The 21,292-nt window shown below is 45.5% G+C and overlaps 2 protein-coding genes and 1 long non-coding RNA gene across 5 annotated transcripts; 1 reads left to right on the top strand and 2 right to left on the bottom strand.

Annotated features, from left to right (window-relative positions):
- Window positions 1–826: 826 nt before the first annotated feature.
- On the bottom strand, window positions 827–7,456 carry slc45a2 (solute carrier family 45 member 2). The gene is made up of 7 exons (XM_068335138.1): window positions 6,606–7,456; window positions 5,591–5,767; window positions 3,438–3,799; window positions 2,751–2,894; window positions 2,366–2,489; window positions 2,008–2,213; window positions 827–1,099 (listed from the first exon to the last, which is right to left on the bottom strand). The coding sequence occupies exons 1-7, from the start codon at window positions 7,075–7,077 to the stop codon at window positions 866–868; spliced, it is 1,719 nt and encodes a 572-aa protein (XP_068191239.1). The 5' UTR covers window positions 7,078–7,456; the 3' UTR covers window positions 827–865.
- Window positions 7,457–10,863: 3,407 nt separating this feature from the next.
- Window positions 10,864–13,991, bottom strand: amacr (alpha-methylacyl-CoA racemase). 2 transcript variants are annotated; one of them, XM_068334791.1, is made up of 6 exons: window positions 13,753–13,976; window positions 12,987–13,243; window positions 12,737–12,880; window positions 12,359–12,519; window positions 11,863–12,049; window positions 10,867–11,793 (listed from the first exon to the last, which is right to left on the bottom strand). In XM_068334791.1, the coding sequence occupies exons 2-6, from the start codon at window positions 13,231–13,233 to the stop codon at window positions 11,384–11,386; spliced, it is 1,149 nt and encodes a 382-aa protein (XP_068190892.1). In that variant the 5' UTR covers window positions 13,234–13,243; window positions 13,753–13,976; the 3' UTR covers window positions 10,867–11,383. The 2 variants fall into 2 exon arrangements, with proteins under 2 accessions (XP_068190890.1, XP_068190892.1); XM_068334789.1 differs by having other exon boundaries at window positions 10,864–11,793; window positions 11,863–12,045; window positions 12,737–13,243; window positions 13,753–13,991.
- Window positions 13,180–17,462, top strand: LOC137608420 (uncharacterized). Of its 2 annotated transcripts, XR_011038188.1 has the most exons (4): window positions 13,180–13,319; window positions 16,421–16,515; window positions 16,732–16,813; window positions 17,132–17,462. It is a non-coding gene; the product is annotated as an uncharacterized lncRNA (long non-coding RNA). The 2 variants fall into 2 exon arrangements; XR_011038189.1 differs by lacking the exon at window positions 13,180–13,319 and adding an exon at window positions 16,159–16,278 and having other exon boundaries at window positions 16,421–16,813.
- The last annotated feature ends 3,830 nt before the right edge of the window (window positions 17,463–21,292 follow it).

The following is a 21,292-nucleotide window of genomic DNA, read 5'->3' as shown; positions in this document are numbered from 1 at the left end:
TTCTTTATTCCCAGGTCTGATGACTTCAGTGGAGCAGCAGGAAGTCAGTGCTTACCTGACAGCGCTTCCAGATTTTAAGGAAGTGAGACAGTGAGGACAGAGTAGCTCCAAAAGAAGGGAGGTTGATGAGGAAAACCGCTGGTTAACAATGAGAGGACGGAGAAAATAATGTTTGTTCTTCCGTCAGACAGTTCAAAACCATTTTACCTCATATGGTCTGAACACGTAGAATGAATGAATTCATTCATAACGTAAAGCGCCACTACGAAACAAAGCACAGAAATTTTGGGCAGAATTATCCCCTGAAGTCCGAGCTGAGGGCAAAATGACCGAGAAAAATGCAAACGAATGTTCACTAAAAGCATTGTGGGTTTGGGGGGCAACATAGAACATCTTTTAGTGATGGGACAGTTGTGAAGAAGAGCTTAAAAGCTGTTGTTGACATTTTACGAGTGTCGTCCTTCAGTTCTTTAGGCTGGGACGTCTTTAATTTTATGAGAAAAAGGATTATTCAGCTCTTTTTGCACTTTATTTTTACTTAAGGCTTGAAATTTGTTTGCCTGGGTCTACTTTTATTTATGGTGAGGTCAAAGAGCTAGCTGTGCACTCACTTAAACATATCCTGCATTGAAAATTGATAATAAAGGATAATTTGGATACAGGGACTATAAGGGCTATAAGACACAAACTGGACTTGGGTCCAGACCTTTTACTAAGAGGACATTTTTATAACCGGACCTCTGTGACTTTTAATTGAATACCCCTGCTGTAGAGCTTGTCTGTCCGATGGCGGCGTCACAGGACTCTCAGATGCTTTAATGACGTAGTAATGACTCCTTTTTTATTAAAACAACACATCAACAGTTTATATTGAGGAAGATTCCACGTTTCTGATGAAGAGGGAAATAAAGATGCAGCCTAATAAGGCCACAGCGGATGCCGAGAGGACCACCACAATGACACTTCCTGCCAGGTTGACCAGAGCACCCAGTCCCGCCCCCACAATGATCTGAGCCAGCTGGACCATGCAGGTGAGCGCGGCGCAGTCCACCCCGGTGCCCCGTTGGCCTTCACTGCCTGCCCCCAGCTTCAGCTGCTCCTGGAGAGGAGGAGGAAGAGGAGGAGAGGATGCTTGATGACATGGCAGTCTGGATGACCAGAAGTGTCTTTTGTGTTTTTCATAGTGGTGTTCATAGTCTTTATAGTGTTCATAGTCTTTATAGTGTTCATAGTCTTTATAGTGTTCATAGTTTTTGTAGTGTTCATAGTGTTTTTTAGTCTTCATGATGTACATGGTGTTCATACTGTTTATACTGTAGTCTTCATATGAACATCCGACATGTTCATAGTGTTTATAGTCTTCGTAGTGTTTGTAGTGTTCATAGTGTTTGTAGTGTTCATAGTGTTTGTAGTGTTCATAGTGTTTGTAGTGTTCATAGTGAGACAGAGCAGCGATTTCCAATAAAAAATACTAACTGACAATTTTAAACTCACTGAAAGACCATAGCATTAAATTGAAAATCCGGTTCTTTACGGTTCCTCAGTATTAAAACACAAAAGTTTCAAATGCCATTCATAAAAGACAAATATGAACACACACAGCGTTCAATATCAGCGCTGCATTCAAGAGCAGCGTTATGGCCCCAATCAAGTCCCTGGATGCGTGACTGATTGACAGACACTCACTATTATTTGATGCGTTTTAATTGTTTTCCAGTTTTATGACTTCTTTTTAATATCTAGTCAGATCTAGAACTTCCTGGAAAACAGTCCTAATGCTAAGTGGATTGCGCCGTTGTAATAAAACAGATTTAATTAGAGGGGCTGTAAATCTGTTTTGTGGTCATCATAAGGCCAAGGCCAAGGCCTCTACAGATAAATGACGGATCTCTTCTGCAGCACTGAGGTGTTCACCCAGCTGGTCTGCTGACAGACGCCGGTGACATCGACAGTGGCACCTGCTTTTTATTTATCCCAGATTCCTCCAACATGTCTATTTCCTGGTACCTCTTCCTCCAGCTGGTACTCGGCCACCAGGTTGAATGGGATGGTATAGAGGGTGCTGGACATGACGCCAAACACGCTGCAGAGGACCAGGGTGGCGGTGATGTTGGGGAAGAGGCCGATCAGACCGGTGCCTAGGCCAAACACGAAGTAACCCACGAAATACAGCCCCTTCAGGCCGATGTATGGGAGCAGGAAATGCTGCACATCTGGAAACACGAGCATTAGATGGTCATAAAACCCCTCCTTCTTCATTTTAGCTTTTGGTACGGTTCATGCAACACAACACGGAGACCACAGGTCTAATGGCTGAAAAAGGTCACGCCATCGGGCTGTCCGACGCTTGAAGAGTTGTACTCACAGGAGTAGAGCGCTGAGGACACGGCGTTGATGCACAGCCCCCAGCAGCCCACCTCCACCCCCCTCTCGTAGGTGACGTAGGCTGTGGAGTTATGCTCGGCGTACGGATTTCCTTTGTAAACAATCTGCAGAGGGGGAAAATGAGGGTGTCAAAGTAGACGGTGGGATTGATGCAGGAAAAGGAGGTCAGAGCGTTGGTCATTCTCTTTAACAGATGTTCGTGTCTCAAGTTTGCAATAAATCATAGGTTTTGGGACTAAAGGATTATGTTAGGACTTTATTGGTGAATTGATCTGTTTATTATCTGTACCCAATCTATTCAGTTTATCTGTAAGTTGTATTTTCATTCACATCCCCCGTCTCCACGGTGACATGCCGATCATTACCTGTCCCATGAAGTCGGTGAAGAAGAGCATGTTGCACAAGAACGCCGTCCATCCCAGCAGGTGACTGACGCACAGGCATCGGAGGTGGGGCGGCATGTTGATGATGGTCCTCAGCAGGGACCTCAAGGTCATCCGCTTCTGGGCCTGAATGTCACAGACGTCAGGTCACACGAAAAAGAGGGAGGAGAGAGAGAGAAACTTCAGTTCTGAAGAAGTCTCTTGGATGAGAGACGAAATGCCTTCAAGAACGTTCTTGACGTCCAGTGGATCGACTTAAACAGCTTTGGATAACCATGACCTGGATGACTGAGAACCTACACAGACATAGTTAATAAGTCAATCAAATTATAATAATAATGAGAACTAGTGGAGTTCTTAGTTTGTTTCTCTGCAGCGAGCCGGTTCCATCTCAAGGTAACGGAGACAATGACTTTGTGTTCCGGACGTCCGGTCGACTCTGTGGTTTGGTTTGGTTTGGTCCCTGCAGAAAATCCTGCTTCACAAACCCAGGAGGTTGGAAATGGTTGTCACTGATATTTGGGATCTCAGGTTATCCTGCTTGACTTTAATCCAGAACACTGGGAGACTTGTGGGCGCTTAATTTAGGGATAACGGCTGGTAACCTGTCACATGACCAAACTAAGCCTGAACTAACACCTAATCATCGCTCTTCCTGAACATCCATACCTCCTTGTTTGGTTGCTTAGCGCTGGATGTCACCGAGTTGGCCTCCCCCAGGGCGGAGAAGGACCTTGGCCTGAGGTCGGGGGGCGATGTGGGGCCTTCGGACGAGAGGGGTTCTCTCAACAGCGCTCCGTAATCACTGGTTTGGGCGCCCAGCAGCTGGAGGGAGCTGGGAGGCGATGCGTCGGGGCCGTCTTTGCCCAGCGGCCGCTCTGGGATGCTGAAGAGGTGAACGGTGAGGAAGATGCTCCAGGTCAGAGCGGAGAAGAAGTAGATGACCTGGTACTCTGAGCCCAGCAGCTGACCGATGGTCGAATGCCCCCAGTCCATGGCCCCCACCAGGTATCCACAAGCCCCGCCCAGCCCTAAGAAACAAGAGTCAGACAAAAGGTGTAGCTGTTTCATAGCAAAGACTGGGTATCTGTACGTTATTCCAGAAAAATATTTTTTTAAAGCAAGACGAGAACAAAGGGACACAACGCTGGATTTCCCAGGAGACAGTTGGAGCAGATGGCTTGTGGGCATTGTTGTTCTTAGGACAGACCATTTACATGTGGAAATTTGGAAGAAGTGATTTTTCTGGTTGCCTGGTTGAAGCTGTAAAACACTGTGAAAACAAAACCAACGCACACTCCCTGCTGATTGGCTAAACTTTGCAGACTTGTTCATTTCTGAAAACTCTCACTGGAGAGAAGCATCGTCATTCGTGCTTTTGGAGGTGTCTCTTTGCACAACACTTTCTCACATCCCGCTTCAAAGCAGTGATGGATTGTAATTGTCAGTGTTCATGTGTTCGTCCGTTCGTCTGTTTGTCCACCAAATATCTTCGCAATCGTTGCAGATAGAAAGATGAGACAAAAAGCAGATTACTCGGGCAGCAAAGGGGATGACAATGAGATGATGACCTCACTAGATCAAGGTCAAATTTTAACTATTGTACACTCTGGAACTGAATAAGATAGAAAGACGATGGAGAAAACCAGTGTGAGTAAGACCATAGATCAAAGCTAGTGCTTTGATCTATGACAGTCGGTCAGAGCAGTAGCTTTGATCTTTGACCTATGCAAGTAGGTCAGGGTAAAATTTTGAATTCAGGGGTGTCGCTGGATGTTGCAGTCTGTGACTGCATTGGTTCTTGTTAGTGTTCAGAAATGTTTCTCTCTGTGCTTAACGTGCCACTTAGCTTAGCAGCTAATGGTTAAGAATAACTGTGCATGCTACAGCAGCTTGGTAACGTCATGACAACCAGATAGAAACGACATCCAGCACTGATGCAAAGTTGTTTCACCAAATGCTGAGGGAAGGTGAACATTTTGTTCAAATGAGGAAGAAGCAGAAGCTTCAGGACTGGACTGACGGACTGATGGACTGATGGACCATGTGACAGCTGATGCGAGAATGCACCGGTGCCTCCAGGAGGGGCAGGAATCCCAGCAGTCTGTGCTCCTCCCTTGGGCCTCACATACCAGTGGCGGTGGGGGCGTCGCCCCGCAGTCATGTGCTTAGCATCTGTCTGCTGAGCCCAGACCCGTGACTGCAGCACATGCCCGGCTCAGGGCCGGATTACTCTGGTGCTGCTGATGGGTGAACGCACCGCCGAACCATGTTAGGAACCCAGGCAGAATTTTATAGGTCATTTATTGATTATTTGTTTATTTATGGACACCTTCAGAGTTTTAACAGCTGTTTCGGAACACGACTGGTTTCCAGAAGAGAACGTTACAGAAAGATTCCCCATCAGCGGATTGCAAGATGGTTGGATTTACAGTCCTCTAAACACACGTGATGGAATTTCCATTGGAGGCTTCGTTACCCACGATGCTTCAGCTACAGTCTCTCTCACCTTGGCCTCATCCAGCCGATAAAATGCAGTTTGTCTGGAAACACTCGGCTCTGCGTCGCGTCGCTTTCACATTTAAGCCTCTGCTGCTTCACATTGATCATTGAATTCACTGCAAATCAGCCTCTTATTTGGAAGTTGACTAAATTAAAGGTTTCACACGTACTCGTCCCATTATGACTGTGTTATGCTACAGCCAATGAAAACATTACAGAATGGCCATCAGTCAACAAAGACCAAAAGTCTCTACAAAGACCAGAAGACCAGAACCGAGACGCTCTGGATCCAAAGGTGTGTGTGTGTGTGTGTGTCCTACCTGTGAGCAGGGCGTGGTAGTGCAGACCTCTCTCCTTGTCTTGATGGGAGCACACGTCAAACAGGTAGGCCTTGATTGGCCCATCGATGAAGTCAGCAGAGAAGTCGAACAGGACGACGCCGAACATCACCACCACGATGGCCCAGACGCTCCTCATCGATCTGTCGCTGACGATGGCTGGGAGGAAGAGCACGACGGCCGTCACACACACACACACACAGAATCACTCCGACACACAGCTTCTGTTTAACGAAACCAAAATGTTTGACGACAGCTGAAAATAAAACGCTTGAAGAGCATCAGAAGACACAAGGAAGTGCCCCTGCCCAAATCTGACAGGTAGCAATCATGTCTTACCGAGCTTTTGTGTCACCACAGCCCTGTATTGTTATGTGTTGCCATGGATATGAGAAAATCTCGGTATCTTAACATGAATGGGTGGAGAAGGTTTTGAATCTCACTTTTTACAGGGACAAAATCTCCAAAGAATGTGAAAGTTAAGAGTTTTATCGAAGCCTATCGCTAAAGCTAACACACCGAGGGCGGGTACGATCGTGCAAACATTATGTCACAGGATTACCGTGTCAACCACTACACCCTGAGAAACACGAGGGGGTAATCGGCTTATCAGAGAATGGCAGGAGTAATAAATACTTCATGTTTCGCGTTTCGAGCTAAAACATTTGCGTCGCTGCGTCTCCCTCAGGGTGTGTTCAGGGTTTGATCATGTGACACGTAACAATCAGTTATTAATAAACAGGCTCGGATCGATGCTCGGCGTCACAAAGGTGGCAGAGTCTCTCGTGACCTCGCGACGCCGCCTGGAGATGGTTTGAACATTACGAGTCACTTCCTGCCTCCTACCACGTGAATGCTCGCCGTCTCGCCATCACACCCGGTCACAAGTTAAGAGCGTGAGACCCTCAGGACCCCAAGGGCCACACTTTCATTCCAACAACGACCCAATCCAGAGGACGTCCCACCCCCCACCCCCCCCTTCCGCGTTCATCCCCACCTGACATGACCGTATCTCCATTCAAGAACATGGTGATGCCAAACAGCATAAGGATCCCCAGGACCAGGATGTAGGGCCTCCGGCGGCCCCAGGGCGAGCGGCAGTGGTCGCTGGCCGACCCGATGACGGGCTGCAGCAGGAAGCCCAGGATGGGGCTGATGAGCCACACCAGGCTGTACAGGCTGCGGGGGAGGCCCACGCTCAGCAGCACCGGCGTGACAAACGCCGCCTCCACAGCGTAGCAGAACTCCCTCCCAAACATGACCAGGCCGTGGAGGATGAGGCGGCCCCTGGACAGCCTGGGGGGCTCCACAGGTCCGAACACGGTGCCCTCCTCGCTGTCCATGAAGCCCCCCTTCGGGTCGGGGATGTCCGTGGAGTACCGGTGCAGAGAGGTGCCGTTGTGTTTGTCCGAGTCCAGGAAACAGTAAGGCTGGGGCCTCAGGGACTGGTCCTCCGACAGAACCGTCATGGCTGGAAGGAAGGAAGGTAGGAAGGAAGGAAGGAAGGAAGGAAGGAAGGAAGGGAGGAAGGAAAGGAGGGGAGGGATGGAGGAGAGGGAGAGCGATAGCAGGAACAAGGGAGAGCTTCAGGTAAAAAGACTGGATGAAGACTCTCAGTCTGCCAGGGGACGGAGAAATGGACGAGAACCCAACTCCTTCATCGGTGCTCCACTAATCCTCCTCACTTCTGCACAGCTGAGCAGCGATCAGCTTTACTCCCCATGTGGAGGAGGACCGAGGGGGAGGAGAACCAACGGGTAGGAGGTCCTGAAGTCCCTCAACAGGGTCTTTATTTCACCAGGGATTGGCCTGAGGTTCCGCTCTGGTGCCGAGGCGCGTTTTAAATTTCAGAGAGGCGGCCGGTAGTCGTGACCTTTAGAGAACCGACGTTTAGATAACAGCGGTTCTGCTGATGCTTCAGGGCTTTCAGAGAAGAAGTCAAACCTCGTCCTCATGCGTCACCAGATCCTCATGCGCCTCTTACAAACAATGACTAGTTGTCTGTGGAACCCGAGAGGTGAGACGCCGCCGCCAGAAGGAGGCGTTTGCTCAAATGTCAGGTTTGGTTAAAGAATTTACGAAATGTTTTCCGTTCTTTGATGGTTTCGTTTTTATTCTCGTCATCAGTTTTCAGAAATGTTCTGAGTTCCTGTGAGTTTCTCAGAGAGGTTGTCTTCTGATCAGCCGGTCAGTCCTGAGATCAACCGCAGGAGTGTGAGGATGAAGAGGGTGAGGAGGGTGAGGAGGGTGAGTCAGCGATGGAGAGGAAGGGCTTCCTCTCCTCTGCGAGGCTTTAACCGAACCCGGATCCGTTTTAGGAGCCGCTTGTGAATCCTTCTACTGAGCATTTAATTCAAAAACACACCTGGGATGAAGACTCCAGTAAACAAACAAACAAACAAACAAACAAACAAACAAACCCTCCCCCAACAACACAAAATCTGATGAAATCTGTACACTGTCACGGTGTCCTGGAGAGAAGAGCGCCGCCTAGTCTCAGAAATCCTGGACCTTTGTGAGTCACTGGTCTTCAGAGAGCTCACCTGTAGATGTCTGCTCCTCCCCCAGGTATTAGAGCGCCTCCTGCTGACACTGAAGTCCCACCAGGTCTCTTTGATACAAATACAAAAGCACCTCGAGATACGAGTTATCTGAAATACGAGTTTTGCTTCAGGACACCACCGCTAGTTGGTGGATGGACACCACATCAGTGACACCGGATCTCGTTCTTCACCACGTGTTGGTGGACGGAACTCATTGACCAAGAAATACACAGACTCAAAAACAAATGAGTTTTTAATTTTGATGAGGCTGACAGTTTTGTTCTTATTTCTATTTATTTATTTTAAGGTTCTTACTTTTAACCTCTCCTTCATCGTGGATGAAGACAGTTTTTCATGTTTTTAGTGAGTGTTAGAGACTTGAGGTGGTCTACACAAATGTTTTTTATATTTATTCAGTGAATATTTTAATATGGGAAAATTTATTTATGGCGATGGGTACAACAAGGTAAATCAAAAAAGATGGCAGCTTTTAAATTTAATTTCTGGTCAAGCTGAACTGGCAATTTATGTGACCAGAAAGAGAAAAATTAAATCAATACAGTTCAAGAAGCAGCTACCGTTTATTATTTCAACATTAGATGGCGTTTAAAAGTAGAGTTTGGTTTTAATAAAATGACAAATGACCTCAACAGTTTTAGAAATATCTGGTGCCACAAAAGTAACATCTGCACTTTAGTGGAAGATAAACTTAAACTTATAATTTTCTGCACTCCCAGACATTAGCCTCCATCCCAGATATAACCTAGAGCAAAACCATGTTTACATTCTGCCTAGAAACATCAAGGTTTGTCAAAGTCATAGCTTTTGTTTCACAAATGAAGTTCCGAGGTGCCCCATCCCAATTATTCAGCGTTCCGACAAGGGGCTCCATGACAAGTCCTGACCCTCCTCTCTCACTGACGAGTCCCATGAACTGATGACGTTGTCTGGGTCACTGGGCCTGAACCAACTCACTCCTGTGCGATTAATGAATTTTTCCTCATTAACCCAGGTGAAGCTACCCTCACATTCAAAATCACACAGGCCAATCCATGCTCCTCTGACTGTGATGTTGGGATTGTTAAGTTTTTCAATCAAAAAGAAAGTCAAATTTGTGAAGAACTCCTGATTTTGAGGATTTAAAATAATAGCTAAGTCGCCACCAAATTTATTGCATATAAAACGTGATTCTTCCCATTTCTTTTCCTCATCGAATATATGGAAACAGCGGGAATCATGCTCAGTGAGCACTGGAGTGTTGCCTCATTACACAATTTCTTGGAGATGTCATGGAAATGGGGGACGTTAAACAGGTGTTTCATCTGGGAATTGTCCCGTATTGGTGGAAAACCTCCTGCGTTGTCCCTGTTGGGACGCCCTACTGAGCTCAGTGACTACCGTTGCTTTTGCCCATGTAATGATGACTCTGGAGCAACTGCTCCTGGAGCTCATGTGTCCCCAGGTGCGGGGTGCAGCTGACACTGGGGATGGCAGTCTGTCAATTTGGATTATATTCATAACAGGTAAACACTGCAGTCTGTCAATCTTAAAAATGTTTGATTTAGACATGAACTCATTGGCTGCAGTCATTTTCAGTGCAGTGTGTCCCTGTACTGCCAGGGCTTTGTAGTAATTAATCTTCTTCGGTGGACTTCCACTGACATTTATCGGTGTTTTCTTTCTGTTCTTGGCCGATCACCAGATGCTTCATTCAGAGCTTCACGTGTTTGCTCTGACATCTTGTGAGCTCTGACATACACTACTTCTCCGTCTCCCTCTGATTCTCCATCCTCTGTTTGAGCATGTGCAGAATGAGACAAAGCAGAGAAGCTAAGGGCTAGCATTTGCATGTTCTTAGGACTAGCATTTTGTTGTGTAGGAACCAGCAGTTATTTTAAGAGAACAACAGAGAAGTGTCATTCATTCATTCATTCATTTTCTTTCGCTTTATCCGCTGCAGCGGGTCAGGTGGCCATCTGTCATTAATTCAGGGAGTGGCTAAGCTAATTAGTAAACAAAATGGATTTAGCTAAAACAGCTAATCGAGTATATTACTTCCGGTTTTGGTACAGGTACAGCTACAGGTGTGTTTCCGTGTCTGCATGTGTAACCCAGTGGTTATCTAGCCAGCCTGTTATTCAGTGTTAATAGGTACACTGTCTCTTTAAGAGTCACGACAGTAAAGCTCTGCTTTACGGCAGCGATCTCAGAGATGTTCAGCGGTTCTATTGTAAAAAATAGTTTCCTGCTGTATGGGTGAACATGAATGTGTAAATATGCATTTTTTCTATGCTAGACGCTAATAGCGAGATAACCGGGATTAGTCTAATAGTTTCCTTAGCTGGGTTTTTTTTTTAATTAAAAATTACTAAATTGTGGATCTTTACAAATTTGTGGAGAGGATTAACTTTTTCTCACCCAAGAATAAAAAAAGACTGATTTATTTTAATAAACACCACAAAAAGACTGATTTAAAGGGAAGCTACGTTCCAGTCCATTAAAGTTTTCATTTCATGTTACTGGACTTAGGCAGCATACTAATGCCAGCTCCAGAATAAATTCCTACAGAGTACATTTGAATCTAATTTCATCCTTGTTCGTTGTTATTGAAGGAGGGACAAATCCATACTCGGTTACACTTGCACTACACAACTTCCACCACCAGGGGACAGCATGGAGACTTCAGGATTCTCACAGGACAATAAAAACTGAAAACTATCGTTTCACACATCAGGTTTTATTATGCAGCCAATCATCTTTTGACTTACTCATATAAAGAAACTGAGATAAACGACTAAACGGAGCGGCTTGAAGCTACAGACTGGACCACTGACTCCGTTCACATCACAGGCAGTGATCTCCTTCAACAACTCAGTGTTAGTTCTTGGATGCAAATGAAAACCACTGGTAAAAACAATAAACTAAAAATTATCCAAGATTCCCAAAGTAATTTTAACATGTCAGCATTATGACTAGAAATTGAATGTTAAGATTACATTTTTTCCACATTCATCACACACTGCTGCGTAAAGAGACAATAAGGGAACCAAATTTGAATAAATCTGCAGCGATTTTGTCATAAAATAACTGGAATAAAGATGAACTGTTGAAGATTCACATGAATCACTTTCACAAACTTGACATTCATTTATTCACGTCTCAACAGACGAAACATTTGAAGAGCCTGAAATTACGGTGACGTCAGACGTAAAACGAAGGTCGCTCGTTCTCCCTACAGTTTCGCCTTGACGAGCGCCACCTCCACGGCCCCGCTCGCCTGCATCTTGTCTATCTCCGCTGACGTGAATCCGTACTCTCGGAGGACCTCCGCAGTGTTCTGTCCGATAACGGGGTCCGGGGCGAGGCAAGGCTCTGCTGGGGTCCGGGACAGGACCGGCGCAGGCCGGGGGCTTTCATCGCCGCTGGCGTCCCGCATGAAGGAAGCCCTTTCCTGGTTGTGGGGGTGTGAGCTGACTTGATGGAACGTCAGCACGGGTGTGACGCAGGCGTCGGTCCCGTTGAACACCTCCGACCACTCGGCTTGGCTTTTTGAGGCAAAGCGCTCTGTGAAGACCCGTCTCAGCTCAGGCCAATCCTCAAAGCTCATCTGGGGAGGCAACTTTCCCACATCCAGCTCCAGGCCTGCAGGGAAAAGATGGATTTATCCGTAAACAAACAAACAAATTGGATCATCATCATCTTCGCACCAACCTTCCAGCAGCTGGCGGTAGAACTGTGGCTCTATGGCGCCCACAGCCATGTACTTCCCGTCGGATGTCTGGTAGGTGTCGTAGAACGGAGCGCCGCTGTCCAACATGTTCTGTCCCCTCGGCTGGTCCCACAATCCAATGCGACCAGATTTCCACAGGAACGAACCCACATAAGCTGCTCCTTCTACCTGAGGACAACAGGAAGACAGCCTGATGGGCGGGGGACAAGTTTATTGGATCAGGTTCAATAAATAGAAACTGGAGGGGGGACCGGCATCAGAGCTCCAGAGAGCAGTTCTCCTGGTCTCCAGGAGGGGGAGTCAAGACCAGGACAGGTTCAGAACCCCAGTTTCACACGGATCATTATCCCGGATTGACAGCTGTCATCGCTCCGGTTAGCATTGGTGGTGGCGGGGGACTGGGGTGGTCCAAAAGGACGGAGTGTGTGTGGGAGACACTGCGGTGTGCCTGTGTGTGTCGCTCTGACTTCTGCGCACCATGCTCGCATCGATGACCTCTCCTTTCCCTGTTCTCGTCCTCTCCAGCAGCGCAAGGACGACCCCCAGCGCACAGGTGAGCCCGCCGCCCGCGAAGTCCGCCAGCAGGTTCAGCGGCGCGTAGGGCTTCTCGCCGCTGCGTCCCAGCCAGGACAGAAGGCCTACGACAACACAACATGTCGAGGTTTTGCTTTATATAGTACAGGTCTAAAGGTGTGTTAATATTCCTGGAGTTTGTTAACCTGATGACTTCATGACAGCGTGGGGCAACCGTTACTGTTTCCAAGGTAACAATAAGGTTCCAAACAAACAGATATGCAGGCAAACAACCTTTAAGGATACTCACTGCAGGTACTTTACAAACACACATGTAGTCACCTGACATGGCAAGGTAGTTGATGTCGTGCCCGGCCGCGGTGGACAGAGCTCCGCCCTGTCCGTATCCGGTTAGGCGAGCGTAGATCAAACCGGGGTTTTCCTTCAACAGCTCCTGTGGGCCAAGACCCAGCTTCTCCATCACACCTGAGCAGCCAGAGGAACTCACACAACAAAAACGGACGGCAGTTCATCTGATTATACCTGCTGGAGACGACACGGCGTCTACCCGTGACGGCGCCAGTCATCTCACCTTTACGGTAGGGCTCCAGCAGGACATCGGACCCGAGGCAGAGTCGCCTGAGCACAGCCACGCCCTCTTTTGTCTTCAGGTTGATGGCCACGGATTTTTTCCCTCGTCCCATCGTGTCCACAGACGTAGACACCTTGGTCCGGTCCACACGAATCACCTTAGCCCCAAAGTCTGCCAGTATCATGCCACAGAAGGGCGCGGGGGCAAGGCCCGCCAGCTCGATGACTCTCACGCCAGCCAGCGCCATGACGACCGATCTGTTCAGGTGTAGGAGGTGTGACAACGATGGGATGGAAGATGATAGTTCTGCACAGTTAAAGCCATCACACACATGTATGTCACGTGTTCTTCTGCTTCGATGCTAACACTCCAGTGCTCACCTGGAGCTAATGTTAAACTATGCTAACACGTGAACTTTGACCCGGTTTCAAGGTCCAATGTGCTTCTTGAAGAAGCGCTGCAGATACTTAAAAGAGTAAATACGAATCAAATTAATGCATTTTTGTCTGCAATGACGAGATTAGTTTGTGTACAGATGAGATACGAAACCAGGTGTTCCATTGTCAGATGTTGGAAATAGTTTCAAACTACGAGTCAGCGACAGTCGGACCACAAACTAGCTAGCATGGAAGCATTTTATAGAAATAAATGAGCTGGATAGGAAACAGCTAAGTCAAAGTGGAAGATGTTTCTGAATATAGAATATTTATTTGAAAGCTGAATATTAAAAAAAAATATAAAATTGGCTAAACCTGACTGCGTTTACCTTCAGCCTCCGGTGCCGGACCGGTTTGTTGTGCGACGTTCGTTCCCACACCGGGGCGCTCCTGTCGCGGTTACCGGTCACCGACGGAGCGGGCGGAGTTTAGTGATTCGGGACGTTTTTCTCTGATTCCTTCGGCAGTAAAGTGTTTCATTATGACGTAGTTACAATATCAGAGCACGATATGTGACGTCAACAGTAACACCACAAACCAAACACCTTATTTATTTTATAAGGAGCGCTGACCCCGTCCGCACAGTTGAATTCGGTGTACGCTGTAAAAAAAATTAGACGCAACTGGTTCCAGGCTACTTCCGGGGGACGTCACGGCGTTCGCAATATTTCTGGGAAATTGATTTTTTTTTTATATTTAGCCTGTAGAGCTAGAAAAGTGTTAATTTTTACCTCATAAGAAGTCAGAGGTCATCTGTATTTCCTCGCTCCCTTCTTTGTCCCTTTCTTTGTTGTTGTTTTTTGTTCATCTGTGATTTTTTTTCTCCTTTGGTTGTCACGATTACAGGATCACACAAGAACTGCAAAAAGTCGAGTTGTAGTCCAGGACAGACCTCACAAAATTTAGGTCCAGTCCAGAAAAAATAATTTCATCCAGGATTTTTTTTGTGTGTGATTATTTTTAAAACTTTTTTAACATTGCAGAAAATTTTAAGTAATTCTAGATGAGAGCAGGCCAGAATAAAAGAGGTCGTCGCTTTAACATTTTTAACGCAATGGACGTGATTGTTTCCATGGGTGAGGCATGACTAAATGTAGCACCCAAGACAAAATAATGAGGGAGCAGCTTACAGCTTGGTTCAGTGTTCACAAGAAAATATTTGAATTAAAGGCAGAGAAAACTATTCAGAAAAAAACCACAGTGGAAAAAACTATAACATCTATTTTTATTTTTAAAACTCGTTTTTAAGAATGACTATCATGCTTTAAAATTTTGATGAAAATAATACATAATTTGGATTTTGCACAGAAGGACAGCTTTTTGATTTTTAGTGCTTGGTGTTCCAGGAATGATCAACTTGATAATCTGAGGTTGTTCTAGATGTAACACGAGCAGCTGCTTCCATAGTTCAACCAGTCTAGAGCTGCATTCTGACCTGTACATGTGTTCAAACACCTCATTTGATCTCACTCTACTTACATCATTAAATTTATTCTCCCTTATAGGTGTCAAACATTTAAATATAGAGATCCACTCATCTCACTGTGAGATGCTGTAACAAACAGTTCATAGTGAACAGAGCAGCAATAAAGACACCAGTCAACTTGGACTCTGGACTGGGAAGCACCACTTCTCCTATTTTACTTTGTAAATAGAAGAAACAGATATTTAAAATTGTTGACATGTAATGCAAATGCGCTCTGGTTTACACCTTGATTAGGTTTCCAGGAAATTAATTAGTATTAAGGTATTAAATTGTCCTGAAGGAAAAGTATGTTTATAACACATCACTAATTATTAATTCTGGGTCATACTTTTAAAATGTTTTATGTTCTATATAATATCTACACGAGCTTTCTGAGCCCCACACAAAGATCTCACATTAACTTCTTCATGAAATAATTTAAAGGTTTATTTCAATCAGCTGAAGAGAAAATAAAAGGCAGCACAGAAGCAGGTCAACAGGTCAGATCCACCTGCTGTCAAACATTAAACCGGAAACGATCCAACCGGGAAGCGGTTTCAAACGACACGTTTTACGGTAGAGCAGCAACGCCTACTAGCGGCCACTACCGGTAACGCCAGATTCTGTTCTGAGACGACAGAACCCAGGAGTTAGAACCTTGTAGTTAACTTTAACTGCGGTTATAAACGTTCTACACCTGTGGGAGAAGATGAACACACGAAAAAAACAACAGTTTATTAAACCAAACACAGTTTGATCACGACATCTGATAATTTATCCACTCCACGCGTTAATGAGTCACAGGCCTCCAGTGTTTGTTCAGTGGAGGACATCGTTCATGTTTGCAGTGCAGTGGGTGTGTGTTGGTTCAATTCCGTCACTCTGAGCTCTTTAAAGGTTTCTGAGCACAGATGATGGTGTTTAACCGCGAAAATAAAAACTACAAACAAAACAAAGAAATGTTTCTGTTGCATCCAAACAAGTGGTGTGGAAAAATCAGATCAGATCCCAGTTTAAAGACTTGTTATTAAAATGAATGAATGAAGTAACACAATTTTTATTATAATAATAATGTTATCGAATGATAAAAATGTTTTCTATATTATTATCATTATTATTATTAATAATAATAGTAATAATAATATTAAAAGTTATCTGAAGATGCCTGTCCAAGAAGACACATCTGTGGATGGTGTTGGTAGAAGTTCCGCCTCTTTGGAGCTGTAGTCTTCAGTATTAAATGAGAATGAGATCTTTCTTTAGGTGTTAACGGAGGTGAAGGTAGGGAAGGTCCTCCTGCTGCTGTCGTAACATTTGTATTTGACCTTTGACCTGTCTGGAGCTTCTCCTCACTGACTTGTGTCAGATTCCTGGAGTCTGAGTATCAGAGGTAAATAGACTCGTGGTCCGACCTCCTCTTCCTCTGGAAACATGTTGGGGGCTGATAAAGAGTCGGACGACGGAGGGAAGCGCCTTCCGACAGCCGATACGGACGTTATGGTTGTGTTTTGACTGCAGCGGTTTTCCCACAGTCTGAACGCCAGAAGAGGACGACGGACATGAGTGAGAAGAAGCAGACGCCTTCCATCCGACAGAGAAGAAGCGTCAGAACCATCTGGACCTCATGGTGCGTTCAAAAGGAGGAGGGGGGAGGAGGTCACCCAAGACATCATCTCACCAGTTTGGGGAAATATTGCAAACTTCATCTGGTAACATTACAGAAACTTGCTGGTATTTTTTCCAGCACGCAGAGCTTTTGGAAAAACAAACAAATTCAATTCTGTGTTAATGATGAAAGGTGTGCAGCAGTGAAGCCTGTCGTAAACATCTCCCCTCCCTTTAGTCACCCTCCTCCCCCCAGGTCTCCCCCAGGACCGACCCATCCTCACCTGATGCTGCAGCGTGTTGTGGGTTCTACTGAACTGGTATTATTATATTATTATAATAGTATCTTATTGTAGTAATAATAATAATAATATCTCATTTTATTATCATATAAATACATTATATTAATATTTATAATAATATAATACATTATATTTCTATAAATAACAGGACTCTTCAGTTCGGTTCTTATGTTCTTGTGGGGCAAAGGTCAAAGTGGAAAACAGGGAGGAGAAATCGCCTCATGTGGACGAGGTTTTCACGCATCATGGTTAGCGTTTGTGTGTGTGTGTGTGTGTGTGTGTGTGTGTGTGTGTGTGTGTGTGTGTGTGTGTGTGTGTGTGTCTGAGCTACTGCAGCGGTCAGTTATTCCACGCATCTGCAGCAGCGACTCTGTGTGACGACTAGAACCATCTGGTTGGACGACCCCAAGTGACCCGTGAGGAAGGGGAGGAGCCTCTAAGTCCAGGATGAACGGCCCCGCCTTCCAGCGGCGCTTCGACTTATCTCTGGTGTCCATCGTCTGGATCGTTTGTGTCGACCTTTGGTCTTTGGTGGTAGTCGGTTCCGATCCCGCCTTGCATTGTTCCTCACACAATAAAATAAAAGCAGCGGCGTCCTACACAAACGCCATGATTACATTTTCCTGTTATGTTTTCTATACGTTTGATGAGAACAGACGTTCCATTCAGTCCAAACTACAGGGGACAACCTGAGACAAAGGATGTGTTTCCTAGAATCTGCTTAGGACACCAGATGAAAGGGGCTCTGGGTTCTCCCACCACTTTGAAACCCGTCAACCATCTGGGTTTATAACGGTTTATAACATTTAATAACGGTTAATAACAGTTTATAACAGTTTGTGCAGGTGACCTCACAAAGTGAAGGATTCAGCTCCTAAAACTGACCCTCTTATTCCTTCAGACTACAGCTAGTCCTCAACATACAAACATCTGCTTTACAAACATCTGACTTACGAACATATGCAGCGCCAGGTCCAACTGTCGTCCTACAGTTCCCCTTTCTGCCACTACAGGGGCTGCACCACCACTTTTACGCAGCTCCAACACTCACCTCCCCTTCCTCCTCCTCTTCCTTCACTCTAAAGCTAAGCTACATGCTACATGCTACAGTAGCTACAGTGGATTCACCCACAGTGACTCTGACTCTTGTTGATGATCTTAAAAACTGGTGGAGAGCTCTTTGAAGTGTTTTCTTCTTCACCACAAGGATTGGCTCCTACCCGTCAACCCTTTTTTTTCTTTTCAGATGTTGTTGCTGATGTTCCAACACTGATGAAAGTGAAATATGTTGCAATGACATGTCTGGAAAGAAGAAATAAACTGAATAAATAAATTATTAGGGTTTTAGTTTACCATAAACTAATCTGGTTTGAAGTATTTGTGGTGGACAGACGTAAAGTCCAGTGAAACGACGTAAATGACATTTTTAAACTGATTTATAATCAAGACCGACCAAACTCTAAGTGACCTGAATCTTTTTGTTCATTCTGTGTTGTTTTAATATCCTGTCATTGTTTCTGATCTGTCGAGGGGATAGAACTCAACTATTTAGAGAAGTAATGACCCAACAACTTCCACCGTTACAGCTGAAAATGTGACGATGTGTTGGTTTTGTGTGGTCGCTGCTCGTTGACGATGAAGGTTCAGGAACGTGTATATTTGATCGAGAAGTGGTTAAAGACGTGGGGGACGTCAGATCTCCAGCGTGCGGAGGAGGAACGACTACGGGGGGAGGATCTGTTTTCTACATTCCGTCGGATAAATGTTGCTTCAAGGCCGACATGAAACAACAGAGGAGAGCTTGTCCAGATGATTTACTTGAAGTCATATGATGAAGACATCTCTCTGGCCTGTCTGAGTGTTGGATGAAGATACAGTCATCATTTTGTTCTGTCCTTCCGTTCAGGAGCACGACGGTTCAACTTCCTCTTTGTTGAACAGTCTCCTCCCCCTGAGGTCACACGAGGTCGTCGGTTTAGTCGCCTGATCAAATTTCATGCATCCATTTTAAATACTGCCAATCCTGCCATAGTTAGTCGTGGATTGTGGGGGGGCTGGAGCCTACCCCAGCCCATTGGGGGTGTGAGGGAGGGTACACTCTGGGCCAGTGGATTGCGGGGCCACCGCCTTGTGCCACGGTGCCGCCCCAATTTTAAAATTTAAAGGACTTCCAAACGTTCTGTTTTCCTGATTATCAACTCTCATGTGGGGTCGTGTCCAAAAGGAGGCTCTGGAATCTGATTGGCTGCCCAGCTGACTGTGGTGATTGGTGTGTTTGTGCATTACTTACGTCAAATAACGTTTTCCTAAATACAGTTTCTATCATTTCAGGTAGTTTTTTTCTCACGTTGTTGTGATAAATGTGTGAGAAGCTAAACTTAGATGTGAATTTATTTTTGCCGAACTGTTCGGCCAAGTGATACGTACTTTAGCCAATCATAGCAGAGTTGTGACGTTCCAATTTGCAAAAGTTCTCCCAAAGATCTTTGGGTGCACAGCTAGCAGAGCTAGCAGAACTAGCTGAGGTAGCGGAGCTCCAGTTCATTTACACTATTTAATCTAGAAAAAGAGTTTCTAGAAGATGTAGTAAACACAACAGGAGTTCTGTCTGGAAGGGTAAAGCAGGAGAAAAACACAGAATCTACAGCAACGAGGCCTTTGGAGGACTTCTGAGCCATTCCCTCCAAACGTCCTTGTCGATCCAAGAATAACATACAGGAGGATAGAAGTACAAGCACAACAACGCCCAATAAAGACGGATGGAAACAAACAGAGCCAAACATTCAGGGACACCGGCTCCACCTTCAGCTCCCGTGGTACTCGTCCTCAAATGCACCCCAGCATTGTTGGGATGTTTGATGGACACTTAGACATTACTATTTATGTTAAATGACTTTTATCTGTTGGAGCCATTCAACAGCGGCGTTTACCACAAGTCCCCAAGATATGAACATCCGACTTACGAACATTCGTTTATGCTAACATTGATAGATGCGAACAACCATAGATACGAACATTCATAGATGCGAATACTCGCAGTTACACACAACCATAGGAACTAAATGATGTAGGAACCAATGTTGTCCTCCTGTAGGAACTAAATGATGTAGGAACCAATGTTGTCCTCCTGTAGGAACTAAATGATGTAGGAACCAATGATGTCCTCCTGTAGGAACTAAATGATGTAAGAACCAATGTTGTCCTCCTGTAGGACTAAATGATGTAGGAACCAATGTTGTCCTCCTGTAGGAACTAAATGATGTAGGAACCAATGTTGTCCCCCTGTAGGAACTAAATGATGTAGGAACCAATGTTGTCCTCCTGTAGGAACTAAATGATGTAGGAACCAATGTTGTCCTCCTGTAGGAACTAAATGATGTAGGAACCAATGTTGTCCTCCTGTAGGAACTAAATGATGTAGGAACCAATGTTGTCCTCCTGTAGGAACTAAATGATGTAGGAACCAATGTTGTCCTCCTGTAGGAACTAAATGATGTAGGAACCAATGTTGTCCTCCTGTAGGAACTAAATGATGGAGGAACCAATGTTGTCCTCCTGTAGGAACTAAATGATGTAGGAACCAATGTTGTCCTCCTGTAGGAACTAAATGATGTAGGAACCAATGTTGTCCTCCTGTAGGAACTAAATGATGTAGGAACCAATGTTGTCCTCCTGTAGGAACTAAATGATGTAGGAACCAATGTTGTCCTCCTGTAGGAACTAAATGATGGAGGAACCAATGTTGTCCTCCTGTAGGAACTAAATGATGTAGGAACCAATGTTGTCCTCCTGTAGGAACTAAATGATGTAGGAACCAATGTTGTCCTCCTGTAGGAACTAAATGATGGAGGAACCAATGTTGTCCTCCTGTAGGAACTAAATGATGTAGGAACCAATGTTGTCCTCCAGTAGGAACTAAATGATGTAGGAACCGATGTTGGCTGGTCAGGTTTCTGCCTGGAAGCATTAACTGAAATTAACGCTGAACTCCGAATGTTTTACTCGTTGATGTTAACTGTTGGTGGATTAACGGAGAAACTTAATGAAATAAAATGTAAGAAAGAAAAGACAGAAATCATACTTTATTAATCCCCAGGAGGGAATGTCTGGTTCACGTTCAAAACCAAACTAGAAGCTCAGTCAGGATGACGTCATCATTTGACGCGGTATCATCAGCTCTATTTAGTGTGGCAGCCACCATAACACGGGGTACGGGTCATGACGTCACGTCCACAAACACACAAAGTTGTGAGTCTGTGACGTTGCAGTTTCATCAGGAGTGGGTGTGAACGTGGGGCACGTGCTGATGATGTTAATGTCTATTACATCATTATTACCCGTCATTCCGTTTCTACTTTTTAAATAAAGTTCACGGACATGACCCCCCGCCCCCCCCACTCCCCCAATATGGCCTATTTAGGCGTCCTTCTAGCTGGAGACGCTCGCGGGCCTCGCCTGAGGGGGCGCAGACGCCCTCGGCCAATCAGCGGCCGCCTC

This window comes from Antennarius striatus, chromosome 15, assembly GCF_040054535.1.
Source record: "Antennarius striatus isolate MH-2024 chromosome 15, ASM4005453v1, whole genome shotgun sequence".
Classification (NCBI taxonomy): Eukaryota; Metazoa; Chordata; class Actinopteri; order Lophiiformes; family Antennariidae; genus Antennarius; species Antennarius striatus.
This window is presented reverse-complemented; position numbering and strand designations above follow the sequence as displayed.